The sequence below is a fragment of the Plecotus auritus genome (assembly GCF_963455305.1).
Source record: "Plecotus auritus genome assembly, chromosome: 2".
Classification (NCBI taxonomy): Eukaryota; Metazoa; Chordata; class Mammalia; order Chiroptera; family Vespertilionidae; genus Plecotus; species Plecotus auritus.
The window spans coordinates 16,531,508-16,557,805 of NC_137771.1; the positions used below are offsets into that span (position 1 = coordinate 16,531,508).

General features: G+C 47.3%; 2 protein-coding genes across 2 annotated transcripts in view; both read left to right on the forward strand.

The window, feature by feature from the left end:
• Nucleotides 1-334: 334 nt before the first annotated feature.
• Nucleotides 335-17,078, forward strand: CATSPER4 (cation channel sperm associated 4; the record flags this gene model as incomplete). The annotated part of the gene is made up of 11 exons (XM_080657100.1): nt 335-385; nt 513-587; nt 1,030-1,173; nt 4,962-5,063; nt 8,524-8,621; nt 8,790-8,910; nt 9,103-9,236; nt 11,089-11,266; nt 11,945-12,156; nt 12,461-12,626; nt 16,983-17,078. 11 exons carry the CDS (start codon nt 335-337, stop codon nt 17,076-17,078), a joined length of 1,377 nt encoding a protein of 458 aa, XP_080513226.1.
• Nucleotides 17,079-19,521: 2,443 nt separating this feature from the next.
• Nucleotides 19,522-26,298, forward strand: part of CEP85 (centrosomal protein 85) — a 41,769-nt gene continuing 34,992 nt past the window's right edge. Inside the window, exon 1 of the mRNA XM_080658156.1 lies at nt 19,522-19,652. The gene's annotated coding sequence lies outside the window, so the exon portion shown is untranslated. The remainder of the gene's footprint in view (nt 19,653-26,298) is intronic.

The window sequence follows — 26,298 nt, forward strand, 5'->3', positions numbered from 1 at the left end:
TGAGGTGAACATTTTTTTCCCTCTCCTTAGACCAGTGTCACCTCCAGCTCCTGGATTTGGAGTAGGGACACACTCCTCTCCATCCAGGTTGTAGAGGAGACCTGATCTGCTCTGTCAGCCTCTGACCTCTGACCCCAGCCAAAGTCCTTAGTGTCCCTGGCTTTCTTGGTGGGATATCAAGGGAATTCAGTGGAAGGAACTTCTCTCGAGACTGGAATTCCTTGGTGGAATGCAAATGGCTGGAGTCACAGAGGCCTCTATGATATCACCACGAGGGGGAGCAAGACCGCATGGAATAAAGTTTCTTTGAAGAGTAGGAGGAGACTGAGCAACTATGACGGATAACAGATGGCAGCGAAGGACTATCAAGTCTATGAGTATCATGGTAGATGACCTCTGCCTGGCTCTACCATTTAATCTGGGCATCCCAGGATCGGGTGGGACACAGGAGGACTGTGCTGGGCCCAGAGGGGTCGGGGCTGCGCTGATGGGCCCTCTCCTCGCCCTTGCAGAGGTCCCCTCGTGATCCCTACTTCTGGCCAGAGGAGCAAGTGCTCATCGACCGCGGAGACATCATTAACAGAAAGGTAAGGACAAGGTGGTCCAACCTCACCCACAGGGACCCTTCTGCAGCTGTGCCCAGGTGGCAACAAGCCTCATAATCACTCTGTTCCTTTTGCCTTCTAAACGTCCTTCCAGAGGACACTCCCCAGCAGTAATGCCTGCAGGCAACCCCCCATGATATGTTAGAACTGCCCCCCCCCCCAAGGAACCCCTCTATAATGACAGTCTCCTACCAACAGAGATCCTAAAAGAGTCTCCCTTGTAATGACTCTGACAAAGATCCCCCAGCAGTGGGCCATTTAGGTAGTGACCTCTACACTGATACCCCATACCATGATTCCCTCTTAAGCCCCTTTCCCCCAGAGTGGCCTTCCTCAGAGAACCCCATTCACTGAGAGCAAACATCCAGGCAGAGGCCTCCTACGGTGATACCTGCCTGAAGGAAGGTCCTTCGCCCTCTCCCAGGATGCCTGGGAAATGCAGGAGTTCTTCACTCGAATGTATGTCAAGCAGCTGCTCCGACACTGGGCGTTTCAGCTGCTGCTGGCCACGCTGCTGGTGGTCAATGCCATCACCATCGCGCTCCGCACCAACTACGTCCTTGGCCAGGTGGGACTCTAGCCTGACCTTTGCACCCACTGACCTAATGGGGACCTGGGTAAGGCACTTCCCTCTCTGGGCCTCAGGCTCCTCCTCTGTCCACGATGATTGGATTGGCTGCTCTTCAAGGCCTGCCAGCACTGACCTTCCAGTGGTCTAGAGATAAAGGAAGACATTGTGGTGGAGGGGGCCCAGCTTTGAGGAACACATTGCATTTGTACAGGAAGGGCAGGAAAAAAATGGTGTGAGTAGAGGCAGGCAAACAGATGCCTTGTAGGGAAGGGTATCCCATTTTTATTTATTTATTTATAAGATTTTTTTTTTTTAGTGGATTTTTAGAGAGAGGAAGGGAGAAGGAGAGAACAAGTGAAACATCGATGTGAGAGTGCAATATTGATCGGCTGCCTCCTGCACTGGGGATCGAGCCTGCAACCTGGACATGTATCCTTGACTGGGAATGGAATTAGCAATCTCCTAGTGCTTGGGAGGACGCCCAACCAACTTAGCCACAACGGCTAGGGCAAAGGTATCCCATTTTAATCACTAGTCACTGAGAGAGAATCGCTCTGTGCCATGCACTGTACTCAGTGCTAGGGTTCCAGGTATGAACACAACAGATGCAGTTCTGTCTTACACACAAACATGTCATTATAAATGCCTGAGTGTCAGAGCACATGGAGAAGGCATCAAACCTGATGAAATGAGAAAGGCTTCCTGGAGAAAGGGACACTTAAGCAGAGAATAAAGAATGAGTAGAATGAGTTGGCCAGGCAGAGAGACGTGAGGAAGAGTATTTGGGGGCAGGAGAAATAGCATGTGTGTTCTATGTGTCCAACTTGAAGTCCAGTGTGACACTGGTTTCATGCTTTTTTCTTACAAGGAATATACAATATACATGGATTGTGCTATTTAAAAATCAATATTTTTAAGTGTCCAATGTGGTGACTGATGAGTTCAGAAAGGTGGTCAGGGGCAGGGCCTTTAAGTTATGTCAAGGAGGGTGGCCTTTATCCTATGTCATTGGAAAGCCAGGGAAGAGTTTAAAGCATGGAAGTGACATGACCAGGCACATTATAAAACTTACCCTGCCTGCCACAGTGAGGGCTACAGAAGGGAGAGTATCAAGAATGGGAAACAGTGAAGCAGGCAAGATCATGTTGGAGATGTTCAGGTGAAAGCTGATGGGGCTTGGAGCAGGCTAATGGCAGTAGGTAAAAAGAGGTCACATGCATCTGAAGTTCCCTAGGAGTCGGATCCATGGGCCTTCTAGATTGATTTACTTTATAGCAAGCACTTAGTGAGCACTGACAAGTGCTGCTTCATTTAACATCTGTCCCCATCTCACGTACACACAGAAAGGGAGAGCAAGAAGTTATGTTTCTGGTGCTTTTTGTTGGGACATGGGGACAGGATGAGCAGGTTTGGGGAGGATGCTGAGTTCAGTTTGAGTTGTGTAGTGTCTGCGGTGCCCATGCAATATCCACACAGAGATAGTGAGGGGTTAGAGGTCAACTCTGAAATGCCTCAGAGAGCACTGGGATGGAGGTGGTGACATGAGAGTTGCCAGCATCTGGGTGGATAGTTGCCGAAGCTAAAGGAATTGATGAGGTTGCCTGGGGAGAGAGAATTGAGTGAGAAAAGGCCAACGCAGAGCTCTAGAGGAGAACCTGCAAGTAAAGGGCAGAAAGTGGAAGAGGAGGTGCAAGGGAGACTGAGGAGAAGGCGTGCCAGAGGAGTAGGAGGAAACCCAGGACAGTGTACGCTCAGGGGAGCAGGTACAATGGCAGATGTGGCTAAGAGACAAGGCAGTAAGGACTCTGAAGTATCCCCTGGATTTAGCTCTCATGACCTTGATATGGTATTAACAGAAACCCTATTGCTAGATTTGGAGAATGAGTAGATGGGGAGGTAGATCACACACATTGATGGATCATGAAATCAATTCAGATTGCAGATACTAACATTGTGATATAGGATGAAATAGCAGGATGAAAAAGAATTAAATAGAAATTGTCTCTGTGTGTGTGTGTGTGTGTGAGAGAGAGAGAGAGAGAGAGAGAGAGAGAGAGAGAGAGAGAAAGAAAGAGAGAGAGAGAGAGAGTTGTAAGATGTAAAATAGATTTCTTATTATGGGTCCTAGTCAAAAATGTTAAAAGCACTGGTATAGGATATGTGTCATGGAGGTCGAATCCTAGAGGCCTGTGAATGCCAGACTAGTTTGAACCTTACCCCGCAGGTCATGGGGAACTATGGAGGTCTAGTGGTAGAGAAGGCAACTCTGATTTAGACATAGATGCCCATGACTTGGAGAAGGCAGGAGGACTATTTAGGAAATTCTTTCTATAAATAGGGGAGCCTATTGCCTTCAGTGGCCAGTGGGGTGGAACTGAGGGGACAGAAAGCTCTTCCTTGTTATGGGCAGACATCCCTGGCCCATGATGCTTTTTGGGAATTTGGAACCCATAAACTTAACCTCTCATCTGGGTTTAAGAAGCTCTGCCCAGCTGGTGGATGGGGGTGGTCGCAAGGTGTGGTAGCAAGAGGCTTTCATGTGTGGCAGCGAGCCTTGGGGCAGAGTCTATTGGCCATGGAAGTGAAGAAAGGGAAGAGTCCAGGTGACTTTGGTAACTGCCAGGGTAGAGTCAGGGGGCTGGGAGCTATTCATAGGGTCACAGACTATAGTGGTGTCACAGCTTAGTGGGAGCTAAGGGAGTAGTATCTAGTTTGGGTGAAAATGAGTTGGGGTTTAAACAGAATTCAGTCATCAAGTCATCTGGCCACGTTGCATTCACCAGGGAACATGTCCTGGAGTAGGTACTCAGGAGCTTGGTCAGGCTGGCCTGGGGGATTTGGGAGCTGGGCAACAAGAGTGGTTGGGAGAATCAGAGAGGAAAGGATAGAACTTGGTATCTTCTATCTCAGGGGTAGGGCTTTTCCTCCCAATTCTGGAGCCAGTTCTGCCTCCCCCAGTCTCCCTTTGCCAAGTATCCTTACTCTAGGGGAGCAAAGGTTTGTAGTCAGACAACAATCTTCTTTTTAAAAAAATTGATTTTTAGAGAGAGAGGAAGGGAGAGGGAGAGAGAGAGAAACATTGATGTGAGAGCGAACTTTTGATCGGCTGCCTCCTGCATGCCCCCTACCAGGGATTGAGCCTGCAACCCAGAATTGTGCCCCGACTGGGAATTGAACTGGCAACCTTTTGGTGCGCTGGATGACATCCAACCGAGTCTCACCTGCCAGGGCTAGACAACAATCTTCACTGCTGTCTGACCTTGGGCACCACTCATTTCTCATCTGTAAGATGAGAATACAGCCTACGTTTTAGGATGATGGTGACAGGAAAGCAAAATTATGTATGTGTGGTCTTAGCAAGATGCCTGGCATGTACATACAAAGTGTGCTCTAAAGGAGCTACATCCCTAGTCGGTTTGGCTCAGTGGATAAAGTGTTGGCCTATGGACTGAAGGGTCCTGGGGATCGATTCCTGTCAAGGGCATATGCCTGGGTTGCGGGCTCCATCCCCAATCAGGGGGCGTGCAGGCAACCGATCAATGATTCTCTCTCATCATTGATGTTTCTATCTCTCTCTCCCTCCCTCTCCCTTCCTCTCTGAAGTAAACAAAAATATATTTTAAAAAATATAAAATAAAATAAATGAGCTACAAAGATGCTGAGGATGAAGAGCAGCAGGAATATGGGCCTTCCCTCCCCCCAGGATGTCCTCTCTCCCTGGCCCTGCCCAGTCCCGCACTCCACTGACCTCTCTGTCCCTCTCTTTTTCTCTGTCTTCCATGTAGAGACACTATGAGTTGTTCTCTACCATAGATGACATTGTGCTGACAATCCTTATCTGTGAGGTTCTCCTTGGCTGGTTAAATGGCTTCTGGATTTTCTGGAAGGTGAGATCCTGGGCCCTCCCTGCCATTGCCCCTACCCCTCCTTAGGAACTGTACCCCATCCAGTCCCCATCCCTGTGCTCCTGGACCTGAAGATTGAGAAGTGTGTGTGTGTGTGTGGGTGTGTGTGGGTGTGTTAGAGAGAGAGAGAGAGAGAGAGAGAGAGAGAGACTCCTAAGATGTCCAATATAGTAACTTATTCTTAGAAGGGCAGCTTCCCTGGGTTCCAGTCTCTGCTCCAGCCTTCCCCCATTCTGTGATCCTGGGAAAACCTTGATGTCCTTATATAGGAAATGAGACTGAGAGCATTTACCTTCATTTATAGGGTTCAAGAGTAGGAGTCAACAAACTTTTTCTATCAAGAGCCAGATAAAGATTTTAAGCTTTGTGGGCCCTCGTCTCTGTTGCAAACACTCATCTCGGTTGTGGGAGCACAGAGAAGCCATAGACAGCACATAGGTGAATGAACATGGCTGTGCTCCAATAATCTCATTCAAGGACATTGAAATTTGAACTTCATATAATTTGCATGTGTCACCATGCAAATATTATTCTTTTGATCTCCTCCCCGCCCCTACCATTAAAAAAAAACAACAACAACCATTCTTAGCCTGAGGGTTTTACAAAAAAAGAGCTGCTGGCCAGATTTGCCCCAGACTAGAGTTGGCTGATCCCTGTTCTGGAGAATATTGAGAAGCTGTATCTGGGGAATAGGTTTGAAAGCTACATTAAATCAAACTCTTTGTTTAAATAGGACTTCAGAAGCCAAGGGATTTATTTGCCTTTGGGCATGTTTGAGAAGAGGCTTACAAAAAAACTACCAAAAAAAGAACCCTCTCATAAAAAGGAAGTATCATTTAAATATAGTTACTAGAACAACCAATTCGAATTATAAGCTTTCAATTGTTTGTTTTTTAATATATTTTTATTGATTTCAGAGAGGAAGGAAGAGGGAGAGAGAGAGAGAAACATCCATGATGAGAGAGAATCCTGGATCAGCTACCTCCTGCAAGTCCTCCACTAGGGATCGAGCCCACAACTCAGGCATGTGCCCTTGACTGGAATCGAACCTGGGACCTTTCAGTTCGCAGGCCGACACTCCATCCACTGAGCCAAACCGGCCAGGGCTAAGCTTTCAATTGGTTAGAGGTTTCACTTCATAGAACACAGAATGTAGAATCTAGAACAAAAATTGTGAAGTCTGAATGTCTTAAAGACTGCTTTGGGCAAACAACACTTGCAAGGATGCCTATTAATAGAAAAAAGAGCCTGGCTGGTGTGACTCAGTGGTTGAGCATCTACCTATGAACCAGGAGGTCATGGTTCAATTCCCGGTCAGGGCATATGCCCGGGTTGTGGGCTCCATTTCTCTCATCATTGATGTTTCTATCTCTCTCTCCTTCTCCTTTCCTCTCTGAAATCAATTTTTAAAAAAAGAATAGGATGGTTCGTAATGACATATCTCAGATACCTTGGTTTTGTGAATATTTCCCTGCACTGCTTTTTCAGAACTAGTTCTATGATGCAGGCAGACATCTATTGACTAGGAGGGAACACTCCTCTTTCATCTTCCTGATGTTTCTTTCAAAAACACTTAGGGATTTGTTCCAGAGTTTCTTAGCACGGGAGACTTGAAGCAAGCATGAGGATCTTGTGTTCCTTCAAGCCATTCTGCTTGTCCCATAAACCAGGGTTTCTCAACCTCAGCACTACAATAATGACAGTTAGGCCTGGATGCTTTTTTGTTATGGGGACTGCCCATGCATTGTAGGATGTTTAGCAACATTCCTGGCATCTAACCACTAGATACCCAAGAAATTTAAGAACATTTTTTTCATTAAAAAACAGTTTAGCCGAAACCGGTTTGGCTCAGTGGATAGAGCGTCGGCCTGCAGACTCAAGGGTCCCGGGTTCGATTCTGGTCAAGGGCATGTACCTGGGTTGCGGGCACATCCCCAGTAGGAGGTGTGCAGGAGGCAGCTGATCGATGTTTCTCTCTCATTGATGTTTCTAAATCTCTATCCCTCTCCCTTCCTCTCTGTAAAATATCAATAAAATATATTTTTTAAAAAAAACAGTTTAAAAAATATTTAGTGCAGATACATATTGGTCAAAACTATATTGAAAAGTACACAGAATTCTTGCTTTTATTTCTTCCCTTTCATCCCTTTCTCTCCACCCCCACTCTCTCTAGGTAATCTTTGTATATTTATAGTCTCTTGCTTATCCTTCCTCTGTTTATTTTGCAATCATAAGCAAACAAGTATATATTTTTAGTCCTCCCTTTCCTAACAGTAACATACTATTGTCACTGTTCTGCATTTTGCTTTTTTTATTTTTTTAAATATAGTTTTATTGATTTCAGAGAGGAAGGGAGAGGGAGAGAGAGATAGAAACATCAATGATGAGAGAGAATCATTGATCGGCTGCCTCCTGCATGCCCTCTAATGGGGATTGAGCCCGCAACCCAGGCATGTGCCCTTGACTGGAATCCAGCCAGGGACCCTTCAGTCTGAAGGCCAATGCTCTATCCACTGAGCCAAACCAGCCAGGGACCCCTCTCTATCAGCTAGGGCTGCACTTTGCTTTTGTCACTTAATGGATCCTGGCAAACTTTCTATGTCAGTACATGAAGATCTTTTACTTTTCTTTTTTTTTCTTTTTTTATGGCTAAACGGTACTACTCCAATGAATGAATGTGTAATAGTTTATTCAACCAGGGCCCAATTGCCGGACACTTTGGTTGTTTTCAACCTTATACAAATGTCGTTTTGTACTTGAACTAGAGTTTCTGTGGGTCAGGTGTCTAGAAGTGGGATCGCTGGTCAAAAGGTCAATGCACATATTGTTTGTTAGATAGAGCAAATTCCCCTCTTTAGTAGTTGTGCTTGAATTTTCATCTCTGTGAGCTTCCTTCCCCCATCCCCACTCCTAGATGAGTTTGTGCCTTATTGGACAAAGGGCTTGTAAAAATTTCCTGTCTCTCTTATACAGTGAGAGCTAGTTCACCTCTGAACTGTCTACTGAAGCAGTGGTCTTTAATGTTTTTATTAGTATTTATTTTCCTTTCATTATTAATTGGAGTGTGTGTCACACAAAGGCTGGGGCATCCAAACACTCTCTTGTCACTTAACTGTAGGGCAAGGCCATTTTCAGCAGTGCACTAACTAAGGGGGGTGCTCCGCTTAGGAACTAGCTTGTATGTATGTGCAACCATACACTGTGTGTCTCTGAGACTGCACTTGGCTGTTGACACATGTATGAGACAGCAAGTGCATGCCTATTGGGTGGCATGTTTTGTGGGCAACAGAATGAGTAACAACAGTGAATGGCAGATGACTGGCCCTGCTGTGAGAAGAACATCGATCCCCTCATCCTTGGGGGGTGGGGAAGGCAGACACAGGATGTCTCCATGGGCTGGGCCTGACAGACCCCGCTGGGGCTGGCCCACCCCACCCCCCAGGACGGCTGGAACATCCTCAACTTCCTTATCATCTTTATCTTGCTCCTGGGGTTCTTCATCAATGAACTCAATGTCATCTCTATCACCTACACCCTCAGGTGAGCTGGAAACTCTGGAGAAAAGAGGGGGACCTGCCTGGACCCTGGGAAAGAGATGGGGGGCTTTACCAACTGGGGATAGTTCTGCCTATCTGGACAGGTAGGGTGGCAGTGAGGAGGAGGGGTCTGGGAAGGGCTGAGGGGCATCTCTGAGAGGCTCTGCTACAGGGTCCTTCGTCTCGTGCATGTGTGCATGGCTGTGGAGCCCCTGGCCCGGATCATTCGCGTCATCCTGCAGTCGGTGCCTGACATGGCCAATATCTTGGCCCTCATCCTCTTCTTCATGCTGGTCAGTCCTCCCCCACCCCAGCCACTCCCCTTCCCTGAACAGGCCATGGGTCATTGGGGATACAGGGGTGTCTGGAGAAGAGGAGAGGCTTATGGGCCCAAATCCCTGTGATTCCCTTGGCAGCGTTCATTTGTATGTGCTGTCTCCAAGGCTCTTGTGTGAAGTCAGACGGCTCTTCGGTCTCTCTGGCAGGTGTTCTCCGTGTTTGGGGTCACTCTCTTTGGTGCATTCGTGCCCACGCATTTCCAGAACATGCAGGTTGCCCTGTACACCCTCTTCATCTGCATCACCCAAGATGGCTGGGTGGATATCTACAATGACTTTCAGTGAGTCCCTGTGAGGCTTCTGATCCCCCAGCCCATCCAGGCAAGGCAGGGGCTGGGCTCTCATGAAACAAAATACTGACTGGAGAGGGGAAAGGGCTCCAGGTGGGTGTGGAGCTCCAGGGCTGGGGATGAGGATGGCCCAGCAGGAAAGGGGTGTCGGGGCTTTAAAGAAGGGAAAGAGATCCCTGAGTTTGGGGCCTCTGGGTTTGTGGACTACTTGAAGCCTTGTCTCCTTGAAACTTCACACAATCAAAGTCCCACCACAGGCCTATTCATGGATATTTCTCCCATCATGCTAAACAGCCGGGTTGGCAGGCCTTGGGCACGGGAGCTGTCTATTGGTTGCACTAGAGCTTTAGGGCAGCCTCCCAGCCCACATTGGAGCCTATCAAACTGCCTGGACTCCTGGGAACTTAGGGTTTCATTTCATTTACTAGAGGCCCGGTGCACGAAATTCGTGCATGGGGGCGTGTGTCCCTTAGCCCAGCCTGCACCCGCTCCAATCTGGGACCCCTTGAGGGGTGTCCGACTGCCCGTTTAGGCCTGATCCTACCTAGATTGGGCCTAAACGGGCAGTCGGACATCCCTCTCACAATTCAGGACTGCTGGCTCCCAACTGCTCGCCTGCGTGCCTTCCTGATTCCCCCAACCACTTCTGCCTGCCAGCCTGATCACTCCCTAACCACTCCCCTGCTAGCCTGATTGATGCCTAACTGCTCCCCTGCCAGCCTGTTTGTCCCTAACTGCCCTCCCCTGCAGGCCTGGTCACCCCTAACTGCCCTCCCTGGCAGGCCTGGTCACCCCTAACTGCCCTCCCCTGCAGGCCTGATCTCCCCAACTTCCCTCCCTTGCAGGCCTGGTCCCTCCCAACTACCCTCCCCTATAGGCCATCTTGTGGCAGCCATCTTGTGTCCACATGGGGGCAGCCATCTTGTGTACTGGAGTGATGGTCAATTTGCATATTACTCTTTTATTAGATAGGATTCTTAGACTCACTGCCCAAGGTCACGTTTGGCCACAGATGGCTGCCTGGGTTCTGTCCTTTGCCCCATTAAGACTAAACCATATTTGTTTCCAGTCCACTCCAGGGATTTGAGCCCACTGATGATATCTTTTTATCCCCTTCATGTGAGAGTAGAAGCTCAATTGGTAAAGGGATTCTACTGTCATTATCCATTATGATTTAGGTAGTAGAGAAACCACAGAGTGTGCAATAAAGGTGGACTGGGCTTTTGAGTCTTTACCACACTAGCCATATGACCTTGGGCAAATTACTTTTCTAAGCCTCAGTTTTCTTATCTGTCAATTGAGGATTACAATACAATATTAGCTATGTCATGGATTGCTGTGAGGATCAATATAAATCTCTTAGCATAGAACCTGGCATAGTACACACACACACACACACACACACACACACACACACGGGGGGGGGGGGGAGAGAGAGAGAGAGAGAGAGAGGGAGAGAGAGGGGAAATATTTTATGGGATATTTACAATAGGTATTAACAGTAGGTGGGATTTTTCCTGTATATTTTCTTTCTGCTCTTTCTATAATGAGCTTGAATTATCTTTTATAATAAGAAAGAGTATAACCAATAGGTTAAACTTGATAATGCTAATGTACAAATCCCCACCTTGCAGGGGTGGGTAGAGGACCCTGCTGTCTGGCAGTACAGCAGATGTTCAATAAAGAGCAGCTGCTGCGACAATTAGAAGTAGGCATTGGATCTCACAATAGCAGTGAGGCAGCAGAAGTCCTGGTAGGCCTTGAGATAATTTCCCCATTTCATAGATGAGGAAACAGCTCAAAGGGCCAGGGCGGTGACAGGACCCCTACCTGCCATCTCCAGGACGAAGACCAGGGACTATGCAATGGAGGTTGCGGGTGCCTTCTACTTTGTCACCTTCATCACTATCGGTGCCCTTATTGGCATCAACCTGTTGGTCGTCGTGGTGACAACCAACCTAGAGCTAATGATGAAGGCAGGAGAGCAGGGACAACAGGAAAAAATAATAAACTTCAGTGAGGTGAGTGAGATGGGGAGGGCAGAGGGAGGAGAGGGAGTGTATGTATGAGTGCTGACTTGAGCATAGGGGTATGTGTGTGTGTGCTCACACATTCAAGTGCCTGGAGAAAGCCAAGCCTGAGACCCAGAGGCATCATTTCCCACCTTGAGTGCCAATTCACCAACTGGGGCTTCTGAGGGCTGTGGATTTCCTAGATGTTTTATTTCTATGGCAACTCAAACCTAGTAGACTGGGTGACCTTAGGGCATTTAACCAATCTAAGCCTCGATTTCTTCTTCTGTAAAATGGGAATAATGATAGTACTTACCTCAAAGTACTATTATGAGAATGGCATGTGTAAATGAACAGTACTTAACACATACTAAGAACTCACTAAATGTTAGCTACAGTATTATTTAGTCAGGGTTAGAACCTCCAAAGGGTTGGGGAGGTGAATGGTGTAGTACTTCCCACAATGTTGAAGTCACTGGGCTTTGACTTGAGAGTAGATGGGCTTTAGAAGTTTGCTGGGTAGGATTTAGCAGGAGCAAGAAGGCTAAGATTGGTTGAAGCTGAAATGAGGGACATTAGAATCCTGGTGTCCTAAGAGACTCATCTTTTCTGAAGCCAAGAAGGAAGGGGCTGGGGCAGGGCATGCTGGCTGAGCTGTCTGTCCCCTCTCCATTTCCCCTTCCCCAGAGAGAAGATGTGGAGCAGTACGGGAATAAGGACCTGCCGCTGGTGCACTGCGAGGTGGCCCGTTTGGAGATGTCTGGCCTTCCCCAAGAGCCTCTTGTGGGGGGCCCCCTGTCCAACCTCTCGGAAAGCGCTTGCGACAACTTTTGTTTGGTGCTGGAGGCAATACAGGAGAACTTGATGCAGTACAAAGAGATCCGAGATGAGCTCAACACGTAGGGCGTAGGGCGGGTACTGGGGGTACCCCCGAGTCCCGTGAGTTAGGGCTGAGCAGAGCCTCAGATTCTTCTGCCTTTATGTCCTCACCATTTTATAATGTGGTCCTTGAGGCCCAGAGAGATTAAGTGACTTGCCCATGGTTCTCCAGCCTTTTGGAGGAGCTGGAATCCAGACTTCCCGGCTTGGCCTGGAGCTCTATCAGCGTGAAAAGGGAGGGTGAAGGGGGAGGACACCAGGGAACAGGTGGGAGGACTGCTCCTTTTCCACCTACCCTGAACGTGCTCACCCCTCCGCCCCCAGGATAGTGGAGGAAGTACGCTCCATCCGCTTCAACCAGGAGCAGGAGGAGGAGCTATTGAACAGACACTTGTCAAAGACCCAGTCCATGGAGAGCAAGTCCTCCATGGACCTCCGTGAGATGACTAGCCAGCAAGACTTGATCACTGCGCTCGTCCACAGGGAAAAGGTGCCGTTTCCCTCTCCTACCCGATCTGTGCTCACCCCGTCACCCTCCCCAGCCCAGCCCAGCCCAGCCTCTGAGGAATTAGTCCAAGTTTGTCTGTTCCAAGGCCCGCCCCCCAGACTCCTAGCCCCAGCAGTCACGGCAGATCTGCCAATCTGATTAGGTTCCACCTTTCCTTCTTTAAGAGGCCCGGGAAACCCGTCAGATTCCTCTCATTGAGCCACTTCTGATTCTAGTGCCCTCAAACCTACCCTTTCTTAGAGAGGCTTGAGCCAGCTCAGTTCCTGCTTAGTGGCAGATACTTACGCCCACTGATGGCAAAGGACCCCTGGGTCCTGTTTAGGAGGAAGCCTCTGGGGAGAAAAAGGCACACACCCACATTAGTTTCTGCTTCCCACACCATCTGACTGTGACTGTAAAGCTCCACAGCCTGGGCTTCCAAGCTCAGAGAGGATACTAGGCAGGCTAGACATATGAAGGACTTCCTTGGGAGGCCTCGATGGGGCACCCTTGAAGCTAGAGGAGGTGGGTAAGGAGCATCTGCCATGGCAGGATAGGGTATTGACAAGACCTCTTGGTTTGCAGGTTCAGGAATCTACCACAAATTTAACTAAAAAGAAGAGGAGCAGCCGCTGAGAGGGCAGGAGGGGAGCCAAGGGGCCTGTGCACACACGCCCAGCTGCTGCATCTTCCTGCATCCCAAGCATGACTTGGCTTAGCCTGCCCTGAGCCCATCCTCTCCCTTACACCTGGGGTGATGCCTGGAGCTATGGAGGTGGTGGCCTCTCTAGGGCCTGTGCTTGTGAGCTCCAGGTCCAGAGGAGCCAGGATGGAGAAGGACGCTGGATGAGAGTGGGAGCCCTAGAGCAAGAAGGTGCTGGCCAAGGCAGCCAGGATTTGGCCTAAGTAGGGGCATCCCTAGCCCCCTGCTCTAGGCCAGAACTAGATGGGGCCTCCGTGGGTCCAAGAACTAAGAGGAGAAAGCTGAGGCCAGTAAGGCCAGGCATCTGTGTATTGACAATAAAGTTTTATTTTGAGATCAATGTGTCTTATTTATGGATCTCCAACACCTTGGAGCAACCTTGCCCCAGGTCTGATGGGCAAGACAGATCTTGTCCCTCAAAAGCCTGTTTGTCTGATGGGAAAGTCACTGACTGCCCTCCAGAGCTTCCAGTCTAATGGGAGAGAGAATCTGCACCCTACATAACTGTGACTAAATGGTAAAGATATAATTCATGTGCTTAGAGACCTAAAATTTGTTAATTGGGAGCCCCTACCTGATGCAGGAGACAGTCTTACCCACTCTGTCTGAAGGCAGTAGAGACTTGTCCTCATTCTGAGGAATTCTAGTCTAATGGGGTCATGGCTGACCAAGTCATGCAGGTACAGGAAGCTCCATCTTGGGGAATGGAGAATGACTGGGCCCACTGTGGGTCCTGGCAGGCTTGCTAGAGGAGTGGAGCACTGAAGCTTACTGGAAGACAGCAGGAAGAGTTTGTGGGCCAGGTTAATGAAGTCTGGTGGGGAACCTGTGACCTGCGAGGCCTCTTGGGACTTCCAAACCAAACACCATTTACAGCCATAGCAGGTTCCAGACTTAGGCAATGCAGAGAGTCTGAGAAAGCTGTGGCAGTCATGGGCAACAGGAAGAGATATGTTGGAGGACAGGATTCTGGTCCTTAGGCAAGTCACTGGGCCTTGTTTTCTGCTTTCCCCATCCGTGCAATGGGGAGAGGATGAGATTGGTTTCCAGCTCTAAGATCAAATGGCCTGCTCTCAGCCCAGGAGTGGGGAGGCCGATGAAATCAGCCACATCACTGAGACTCAGGTTCCCTGGTGTTGGGTAGAGGGGAAGGCTGGAAGGCCCAGAGTTCTGCCCAGCTATTTAGCAAAGACTGACAATTAGGGACCTTGGGGATATTCATCAACTGGAATGGGCATCCCCAGAGACCCACTGATTGCAGCAGATGGGGAAACTGTATCCTCCATCCCCCTCCCATCAGCATTGGTTTCACTCCAGAGAAGCCCTCTGGGATCTCCTGGGGAAAAAAGTCTGGACACCTGGGACAGGGTGGTATACTCAGCTGGCAGGTGAGAGGTGGCCCCAGTGACAGCAGTGCCTCACTATCTTGGAGCTGATGTTTGGGCCAGGACTGCTTTCCAGTACCCTCCAGGATCATCAACCAGCAGAGCTATGGGCAGCCAGTGGCTTTTGCTGCTGCTGCTGCTGCTGCTGCTGCTATTTACTGGAGATGGAGCCCTCAATCTGCCTGGTGAGTATCTACATACACCCTTTCCATCTATGCTTCTCTGGGGACTCTCACATCTTCTTGTCTGTCTGGCCAGAGAGGAGAAGAAGGTGGTGGAAGATCAGGTAGTATCCTCAGGAAGATCCTATAATGTGAGCGCAGCCATCCTCCACTCCACCCTTTAATTGTCTAAAAGGCTTGGGCACCAATGAATTTGGAGGCAGAAGCATGATGGGATGACCTCCAAGGGGCTTCTGGCTTTGTTCATCCATCTTCTAGGATGCTAGCTTTGTCTATCTACTTCCTCCATTTTGTCATCTCAGCCATCTCTCCCTTTTTGTCTGTCCTTCCCATCTGGGCTGGACCAATAGCTTGGGGTTTCAGCAGGCTAGTTTTCTTCCAAGCTGGCCTAGAACTGAGGGCTGAGGACCTCAGACACCTGCTGCCCTCTCTTGCCCTACGCCAGCAAAGAGCTCTGCTGAGCCTGAGGTTGGAGGGCAGCCCTGGATCCTGAGCTCCTAGGACAGTATGGGGGAAGATATTGGGAGGTGACAGGAAATTGCATGTCTCATCACTCCCATGACATTTTCCAGGAACAAGAGTATCCAGGAAGCAGATAGCAATGATAGGGTATCAGGTGATGGACCTATTTCTGCCCATTGCCCAGGGAAAAGAGGAAGGCTTCTGTGCTGAGCTGGGTCCTTCTCTCTCCAGAGTGGCTGGCTCAGGTATGAGAATGAAGCTGTATTTTTGTGAGATAGTGCAGCATGGTAGAGAAGACACTGGGCTCAGGGGTCTGATGGACCACTTCCTGGCTGTGTGACCTTGAACAGATGTCTTCATCTATCTAAGCCTTGGTTTCTTCATTTGATTAATAGAAATAATAGTCTTTACTCAGATTAGTTGTGAAGATTCAATGAACCAATGCTCATTAGAGCAACACCTTAATCGGACAAGGTAAAAATTGAACCATGTTGCCTGGCCAATGTAGCTTGGTGGTTGAGCATCGACTCATGCCCAGTAGCAGCTCAACCTCCAGTAGGGGGCATACAGGAGGCAGCCAATCAATGATTGTCTCTCATCATTGATGTTTCTATCTCTCTCTCCCTCTCCCTTCTCTCTGAAATCAATTAAAAAATGATCTACACTAATAAAAGTGAAAGATGCAAATTGACCGTACCTTTGTGACACCCACCAACCTATCAGGAGTGAGTATGCAAATTAACCCAACAAAGATTGTGGGCTAATTTGCATACGTAGGTGCCCATAGGCCACGGGATGCTTGTGCAGTCACCATGGCGTTGATGCAGGCCTTCCTCACCACCCCAGCTAGTCTGGGCCTCTGGGCAGTGTGGGGAGGGGGAAGCAAAGGCGGTGCTGGCAGCCAGGGGAAGGAAGGCCCATTCTTGCACGAATCTTCATGCATCAGGCCTCTAGTTTTAAAAAAAGAAAAGGAAGCGGGCAAAAGTATTGTCTTTCTTCTAGGACTGATATGAAATAACGCATGCAAAGTTCCCAGCAAGAGACCCAGCATCTACAAGCACATAAAGGGAAATCAATGTTTGTCCATCCACACCGAGGACCCCAAGCCGAGGCTCCTAGCAATGGGTGACGCTGTCTCTCCTCACTGCTGTCCAGTCAGCAACTGGCTGCTCTGGGGCCTGCGGGCCAACAGGGCCTCTCTGGAGGTGACACTGGCCATTCTACCTGCACAGCCGAGTGACCCTGTGTGACTAGCAGCGGGGACACCTGCACCAGCCGATGAACACACAGCTCGGGTAGGGGGAAGGGGGGGTCCTGGCCAATGCTGCAGCGTCTACCTTGCAGCTCCTTGGTGGCCACCCAGGCAGCCAGATGCCCAGCTGGGCGGTCACCATGGGGGTGGGACTAAGGAGGGAGGGGTAGGGTGGCAGTCCAGGATATTGGCCTATCCTGCCATGGGCGGGGCTGAGAGCAGGCCTGTGGGGGTGATTGGCTTAAAGGGTGATATTTGGGATCCCAAGGTCTTGTGGATTTGCTGAACTCTCTGGGCCTATCTTGGGTCTCTGGCAAAGGCCCACCTGGTTGTGGTGGGTGGGAGCTCACTACCCTTAAGCTTGTGCTCCCGCAGACCTGTAGTCAGAAGAATCCGCCTGGGAAGAATGGAGCCTGGGCACGCAAGAACCCGGAGAGCCGCGCCAGCTGGATGGTGTTGGGGCCCAACTGAATAAGTGGTAATTGGATCATCTGGGGGCCTCCCTAACTCCTCTTCCAGAGCCTCTCACTGGCCCGCTCTGAGACCCCTGACCCTTCACTGAGCCCCCTCCTACCTTCATGTCCTCTTCTTCCTAAATGCATGTCTCCTCCCCAAGCACATATCCTCCTGGCCTCCCTGTGGGCTCTGGAGAGGTTCCACCCCATCCTTTTCTTTCTCATTAAACGTCCAATCTGAGTCATCTTTGTTTCTCTCCTCCCATACTTTGTTTTTGTTTATATATATATTTTTTAATTGATTTCAGAGAGAAAAGGAGAGGGAGAGAGAGAGATAGAAACATCAGTGAGAGAGAATCATTGATCTGCAGCCTCCTGCACACCCCTCACTGGGGATCTAGCTGCAACCAGGCATGTGCCCTGACAGAGAATCGAACTGTGACCTCTTGGTTCATAGGTCAACACTCAACCACTGAGCCACGCCCGCAGGGCTCTCCTCCCATTCTCAACTTTCTGATACACTGGATAATTCTCCCAATCTGTTAGTGCCTTGTGCCAGCCTGTTTTTGTAAATCCTCCTTGCTGGTCTGAAGCTGTCTCTCCCTTCTTCCTATTCCATGACAATCCTCTCAAGATCCCACCCTCAAGGGAAAGCCTATGTCTTTAGTAAGTCTATTCTTATTAGAGGCAGAAGGTTTAGCATTACACCGTTGTGAGTCCCAGCTTCATAAAGGGGTCAGCCATTTGGCCCAATATTGATGAAATGATGGGAGTGTGCTGCCCTTGTCCTGTCAGGATGGCTCCTCAAGCTTAAACTTTCTATGTGGTTTTAGAGTTTAATGCCTCCTGCAACAGGAATTCGGCAGGTTGGTACACAGGAATTGCACCAGGGCCTAGGGGTGCATACTGGGTTCTAGCAGGTGCTGATCTTGGATCCTGTTTCTGATAAACACTGTGACTTGGGAGAAGTCAGTTACCCTCTTGGAGTCTCAGCCTCCTTAGCAGTACATGAGTTATTGTGAGGTTGTTGGTAGTCATAGTGTCAACGTAAGAACATCTAAACCCATAGAGAGTGTTTGTAAGTTTTTTTTTAATCCAAACTAATGACAAATACTGAGAAGCAAGATCTCAAATGCTCTGAAGAATTACAGTTTTGCAGTTTCTTTCTTTTTGTTGTTGTTAATCTTTACCCGAGGACATTTCTTGGGAAAATATGTTGGTACAAGCAATAAAATAAAAGTTAAATTTAACTAACAGTCTTAATGTTTTAGTTGAAAAAACTTGTAATTTAATGCTTTAACAGCTCCTGAAAAATATTAACTTAAATGATCAATCAAAATCATTTTTTCCTATACAACCAAGTCACACATTTATTAAATCAGTACAATTAATTACATTTCATTGGGAAATCATATTGACTTTACAGGTCTGGAATAGATTTTAAATAGCCCTGTTGCCAAAGGCATTAACTCTTGCCCTTATTTTATTTAGTTAGTTCATTAATCCTCACCCAAGGATATTTTTTCCATTGAGGAAGGTGGGGGGGGGGGCTGGAGAGAGAGAGAGAGAGATCTGTGAGAAACATGATCAGCTGCCTCCAGCACGCACTCCAATGTGGGATCGAGCCTGAAACCTGGAACATGTGTCCTGACCAGGAATCAAACCAGCGACCTTTGGGTGCATGGGAGGATGCTCAACCAACTGAGCCACACTGGCCAGGGCCCTTCTATATTCTTAAAATATGAGGGTGCTTATAGAACCCTGGAGCACATCTCAGATTCCTTCCTCTGGAGTGAATTTGATGCAGTAATTAAAGTTCTTTAGTCTGGTTCTTCAAAGTTAAAAAAAATCACAAGCTTTTTAATGTCTCTCCCTCCTAAGTCAGGTTTCCAGATATCCTGGAATTTCACTATCCTTCGGCTGATGGTTTTGTTCCTTTAAACAATTTCCAAGTATGATTTTTAAATATCTATTAATGCAATGAACTTAATTCCTTTTCCTGGGGACTGAATTTGGGTAAGAAGGCAAGATTGATCCTTCAACCTGAGTACTCGTCAGAAACTGACCACTGACTCAGCCCAAGCCCTGACCCCAGCCCCAGCAGCCCTAACCCTGACATGTGAGCAGTGACCCACACCCTATTTTCAGGTGGGAGTACAATTCAGGAGTGGGGAACCGGAGAAGGGAGGGGCAGGTTGAATGGGACTCCCAAATGATTTGTCCTGGCCGCCAGCTTCTCCACCTGCACATGCCCAGCAAACTACTCCAGGTCTGGGGGAGCAGGACTCCGCCCAGAGGCGAGACCCGAAGGCTGGCTGGGGCGGCGGGGTCATGCGCAGAAAGATCCGTCCGCTCTCAGAACCGAGGGCAGCGTGCAAGGGCGGGACACCGGCGCGGCCCGACTCCTGATTGGTCACAGGCGCGCAGAAAGGGGTGGGGCCGGGGAGGCGCGCGCTCAGAGGCGCGCGGCCAGGCGGGCGTGCAACGGCCGTTAGGAGAACCGAGGGACGGAATCGGCGCTGGTGGCCGACGTGGTGGCCGCAGTTGGTGTCCCTGAGTGAGGTATTTCGCCGCCTGCTTTCAGGCCCACGTAAGTCCTCCTCCCCTCGGGCCTTCCGTCGGATTGACAAACCCTACCCCACCTTGGGGAGCCTTGGAGAAGCCTCAGACACGCACGACCTATCTACCTCTCGGGATAGGGGGGGCGGGGATGGCGCGGCTGAGCGAAAGCGCATGCGCACGGCAACTAAGCCGTCCCCCTTGGTCTCACTAGCTGGGTTTCCTAAAATAATGCCCCACACACGCCCCTTCAAGTTTCTCGCCTTGCTTTCTACTCCGTCCTCATTCACGCCACAGCAGTCGCTGTACCTAAGTGAAGGGCCTCAGGCCTGTGACAGTTGGACGGCAGGAAGCAGGGTCCTTGCCCTCAGGCAGCGCACAGTCCCGGGAGAAAGTAGACGTTATTAAGCGGACTATTACTTAGGGTGGAGTACGAAGCACGGAATCGAAGTTGCGGATGTAGTCTGAAAGGGCAGGGAACCCTTCCTGATGAAGTTTGAGCTGAGATCTTGAAGAATGAATAGATTTGGGGGACCGAGAGCACTTGTGAGGTGTGAGGGCTCTAGGCTAAGAGTTTCTGAGCCGGGGCCGTTTTGCTCCTCACGTCTGGGATTTTTGACCACGTCTGGAGATTTTTTGATGATCACAACTCAGAGTTTGCTCCTGGCATCTAGTGGTTAGAAGTCAAGATTGCTGCTAAATATCCTACCGTGACAGCACAGCCTTCCACAACAAAGACTTTTCCGACCTAAAATGTCAGTGAGGTTGAGGAACCCTGCTTTAGACAAGGAGGAGCTGTTGGCATTTAGTGTGTTAAAACTTACCTGTTCAATAGAGGGTACTTAGTACTTGCTTCCTCACAATAAACGGAGGATCAGAGCTCTGTCTTTTTTAAAAAATATTTTTTATTTATTTCAGAGAGGAAGGGAAAGGGAAAGAGAGAGAGAAACATCAATGATGAGAGAGCATCATTGATTGGCTGCCTCCTGCACGCCCCCCGCTTGGGAACGAGCCCACTACCCAGGCGTGTGCCCTGACCGGGAATCTGACCGTTGAACGTTGACCTCCTGGTTCTTAGATCGATGCTCAGCCACAGCCAGGCCGCCGGGCTCTGTTTGTCTTTTACTCCAATGTATTTTCACCACGAGGTATAGAGGTAGGCGCATAGTAGGCACTCTGTACATTTTGATAGATGAATTGAATAGTGTGCTCGGTAGGGAGGAGTGGTGATACTAGGCTGAGTAAGATAAACATGCCTCATTACTTGCCCTTAGGCCTTGTCTGTTTTATAATGGTCTGCTGTTGTGTGTGCTTCAGGACTTGTTCTTTGTCAAGGCAACTTTTTGGCAATGGTTTGGCTTCTCTTTAGAGCTGATTTAATGAACTATCAAGGCCATGAAAACTGTGATGGTGTGAGATTCTTAATGTGTCTGTGTCAGCTGTCCGTATTATCCCTTCAAATTCTTTCCTCTCTTGATGTGGTTCTCTCAACAGCTGCCCAGTGCGACGTTCCACACTAAGATTGTAATTCTTCAAGAGGAGAAATACAACAGTAAAAATTTAATCTTGGGTAGCAACTTGGGAGATAGAGCCTGGGTGGTTATCAGGGGCAAAGTGAAGAAATTATATGAGCTATCCCCATTCCTTACTGCTCTGGAGCTTGCAAATCTGGCTGTATCTAAGGCAGAAATTTCAACTTGTAGTAGCTTAGAACTTCCTTTATTTCTCTTTGTCGTACACAGAAAGAATGCTGATTAGACTCCTATAGCATTAGAGCACAGTCCTGGCTGTGAAGCCTCTTCCTAACCATCTGATCTTCACCTCTCTAAATTTTCATTTCTTCATCCAGAAAATGAGCATAATAATGGTAACTACCTCATAGGTTTGATGTGAGCATTAAACATAAGACATGATACTTACAGAGTGTTTAGCTCAGTGCCTGATGAGTAGTAAGCACTGAACACATGTTAAATTTATTGAATGAATATTTCTGTAGTTTAAAGGACTTTGAAGATAGAAGCCATCAATGTTGGGTGCTTTTTTTCTGTTTCCATTCACTCCTACTTTTCTTTTTTTAATACATTTTATTGATTTTTTACAGAGAGGAAGGGAGAGTTAGAAACATCAATGAGAGAGAAACATTGATCAGCTGCCTTCTTCACACTTCATACTGGGGATGCGCCCGCACCAAGGTACATGCCCTTGACCGGAATCGAACCTGGGACCATTCAGTCCGCAGGCCGACACTCTATCCACTGAGCCAAACCAGTCAGGCCACTCCTACTTTTCTTGGCTGCATAATGGATTGTTTGTGTTGCCTCTCATACCTTTATTTCTCTTTATTTTATCTCAGGAAATCTCTTATCTTCAGTAGTCCTAATAATTTCCACCAGTAGCCCTTCTACTTCTGAAGTTAGTGGGAAAAAGTCAGAATTATTTATTCTGTACTATTTTACTCCTTGTGGGAGTTTTTTTTTTTTTTTTTTTTTTAATATATTTCATTGATTTTTTACAGAGAGGAAGGAAGAGGGATAGATAGTCAGAAACATCGATGAGAGAGAAACATCGATCAGCTGCCTCCTGCACACCTCCTACTGGGGATGTGCCCGCAACCAAGTTACATGCCCTTGACCGGAATCGAACCCGGGACCTTTCAGTCCGCAGGCTGACGCTCTATCCACTGAGCCAAACCGGTTTTGGCCTTGTGGGAGTTCTTAATTTAGACGTAATTCACATATCATAAAATTTGATTTTGTGTGTGTATAGTTTAGTGGTTTTAGTATATTGACAAGGTTGCTGCAGCCATTACCACTATCTAATCTCAGAACATTTTGATCACATTGGAAAGAAACCCCATATTCATTAGCATTCTCTCCCTGTTCCCCCATGGCCCTCCTCTTAGTCCCTGGCAACCAATAATCTACTGTCTCTATGGATTTGCCAATTCTGGACATTTCATGTAAGTGAAATAATACAATATGTGGCCTTTTGTGTTTGGCGTCTTTCATTTGGTATAATGTTTTCAGTGTTCATCTATGTTGTATTATGTGTCAGTGCTTCATTCTTTTTTTTTTTTTGCCTGTGGACTGTATTTTTTTAAATATATTTTCATTGATTTCAGAGAGGAAGGGAGAGGGGAATAGAGATAGAAACATCAGTGATGAGAGAGAATCATTGATTAGCTGCCTTCTGCACACCCCATATTGGGGAGCAAGCCCGCAACCCGGGCATGTGCCCTGACCGGGAATTGAACCGTGACCTCCTGGTTCATAGGTTGATGCTCAACCACTGAGCAACACCGTCCAGGCTGTACTGTATGTTTAAAAGTAAAATACTTCAGGCAATCTGCATGACTTGCAAGGTTGCTTTCAGTTCTTTTCAGCAAAATGTGTTGATTACGGTGCACTGTGCGGGGTGGGGTGGGGGCTACAGGTGCAACAGGTATCTGGAGGAGTAGATACAGTCTCTGCCCAGGAAGATGTCTGGGTTCTGCATTCAGGTTGGGAGCAATCAGGCTAAGAAATAAGAAGTTTGGAGAGTGAGGGTGGTGTGTTTTAAGTCCTCCAGTTTTTTGCTTTGACTTATCTACAGATTTCGGCCTTGTCATCGCTTTCTATGGGAAACTTCCTTCCCATCCCATGGCCTCGCTCTCTGTTCGTGTTTATGGTGTAATCCTCTTGTCGTGACGGTAGTGTTCATTTCTTTTTATTTTATTTTATTTTTTCTTCTTTTTCAGTTTTTTTTATTTCAAGAAAAAACGATTTTAAATATAATGTTACATGCAATAAACCTTAATATTTCAAGAAAAATTATCTTAAATATAATATTGTTACATGCAATAAACATTAATAGCTCGAAAAACTATTTTAAATATAATGTTACATGCAATAAACACCAATTATTCAAGAAAAATGATCTTACATATAATACTAGAGGCCTGGTGCATGAAAATCGTGCACTTGGGGGAGGGTGGGTTCCCTCAGCCCGGCCTGTACCCTATCACAGACTGGGAGCCCTTGGGGGATGTCCGACGGACGGTGGGGAGTGGGCCTAAGCCGGCAGTGGGACATCCTTAGCACTGCTGCGGAGGTGGGAGAGGCTCCTGCCACCACTGCTGCACTCGCCAGCCCAGCTCAGGGCTTCTGGCGGAGTGGCGCTCCCCCTGTGGGAGCGCACTGACCACCAGGGGGCAGTGCCTGCGTTGAGCATCTGCCCCTGGTGGTCAGTGTGCGTCATAGCAACCAGTTGCTCCGCTGTTCGGTTGATTTGCATATTGGCCTTTTATTATGTAGGATTACATTTATTCTTGAAATATTAATGTAAACATTAATATTTCAAGAATAAAAGGATTTTAAGCATAATAATATTACCTGTGCCGTGCCAGCACAGCCAAGGGTTCGGTGAGCCTGAGGGGGGGCAGCGAAGGATGTAGAAAAGACAGACAAAGAGAATAAGCTGGGTCTAGGTGGATCTCTCCTGTGCCTGGCTGAGGCCACAGAGAGAGATCCAGATGGCAAGCTGAGCCTTTATTTTACAGCCAGAGGTAAACAAGGTAGTGGTCATCATAGTTACAGTGTTCTTGTGAGTTCCACTTGTTTTGGCAGCACTTTATGCACCTCCCACAGCCCATTAGCTACCCAGATAAGATCTAGGGAGCATCATAAGGTCAAGCTTAATTATGCTAAGAGGGCTGTGCCCTCTAAGCTGGGACTTGTTTGTGGCTTTGCCAACAGGTCAGTCTGAGGCTTAACCCTATAGCCGCTCCCTACAATTACCAAAACTGTACTAACATAGTATGATATCACAAAAGTTGTAGGAAATACTGAAAATCTGTCAATAACGGGATTACTTTTATTATATTCTAGTATATTGTTTTCCCCTCCGGCTCTATTTTTGTTCATCAGTTTATGTTGTTCATCATATTCCACAAATGAGTTGAGATCATATGATATTTATTTTTCTCTGACTAGCTTATTTTGCTTAGCATGTTGCTCTCCAGGTTCATCCACGCTGTTGCAAATGGTAAGAGTTCCTTCTTTTTTACTGCAGCGTAGTATTCCATTGTGTAGATGTACCACAGTTTTCTAGTCCACTCATCTGCTGATGGGCACTTAGGCTGTTTCCAAATCTTAGCTATTGTAAATTGTGCTGCTATGAAGATAGGGGTGCACATATCCTTTCTGATTGGTGTTTCTGATTTCTTGGGACATATTCTAGAAGTGGGATTATTGGGACAAATGGGAGTTCCATTTTTAATTTTTTGAGGAAATTCAATACTTTTGTGAATGATCCATGTGCTCTTGAGAAGAATGTATATTCTGCTGCATTGGGGTGAAATGGTCTATAAATGTCTATTAAATCCATCTGATACAGTGTGTCCTTTAGAGTCTCTGTTTCCTTGATAAGTTTTTGTCTGGAAGATCTGTCCAGGGAAGTCAGAGGGGTGTTAAAGTCCCCTACTATGACTGTATTGTTGTCAATCTCTCCGTTAAAGTCCTTTTTTTATATATTTAGGTGCACCTATATTGGGTGCATAAATGCTTACCAAGGTTATATCCTCTTCTTGGATCGATCCCTTTAGTACTATGTAGTGACCTTTGTTGTCTCTTATGATGGCCTTCATTTTAAAGTCTACTTTGTCGGATATGAGTATTGCTACTCCAGCTTTTTCTTTTCCATTTGCATGGAAAAAATTTTTTGCCATCCCTTCACTTTCATCCTGTGTGTGTCTTTTGTTTTGAGGTGGGTCTCTTGTAGACAGCATATAGTGGGGTCATGTTTTTGTATCCATTCAGTTACCCTACACCTTTTGATTGGAGCATTTAATCATTTACTTTAGGGTTATTGAGAGGTATAGCCATTTTAATTCTGTATGGCTAGGTTTCTCTCTCTGTTTCTTTTTCTCAACAATCCCTTAAGTATTTCTTGTAATGCTGGCTTGGTGGTGATGAACTCCTTTAGCCTTTTTCTTTTTTTTTTTTTTTTTTTTTTTTGTCTGGGAAGCTCTTTATTTGACCATCTATTTTGAATGATAGCCTTGCTGGATATAGTAATCTTGGTCTGAGATCCTTGCTTTCCATTACCTTGAGTACTTCATGCCATTCCCTTCTGGCCTGGTAACGTTTCTGATGAGAAATCAGGTGTCAGCCTTATGGAAACTCCTTTGTAGGTAACAGTTTTCTTTTCTCTTGCTGCCTTTAAGATTCTCTCTGTCTTTCATTTTCGGCATTTTAATTATGATGTGTCTGGGCGTTAGTCTGTTTGGGGTTCTCTGTGCCTCCTGATCTTGTGTGACTTTTTCCTTTACCAAGTTAGGGAAGTTTTCTACGATTATTTCGTCAAACACCTTCTCTATTCCTTTCTGCCTCTTCTGGTATACCTACTATTCTAATATTGTTACGTTTCACTTTGTCCCACAGCTCCCTTAAGCTGTCCTCCTATTTTTCCTTTTTGGTTCTCTAATTGAGTAATATTTTCAACTCTGTCTTCTAATTCACTGATTCGATCATCAGCTTCTCCTAATCTGCTGTGTATTCCTTCCAATGTATTTTTTATTTGTGTTATGTCATTCTTTATCTCATACTGATCTTTTTTCATAGTTACTATATCTTTTTTCATACTGTTGAGCATTTTTAACATAATTACTCTGAACTCTTTCAGTTAAGTTTCTTATCTCT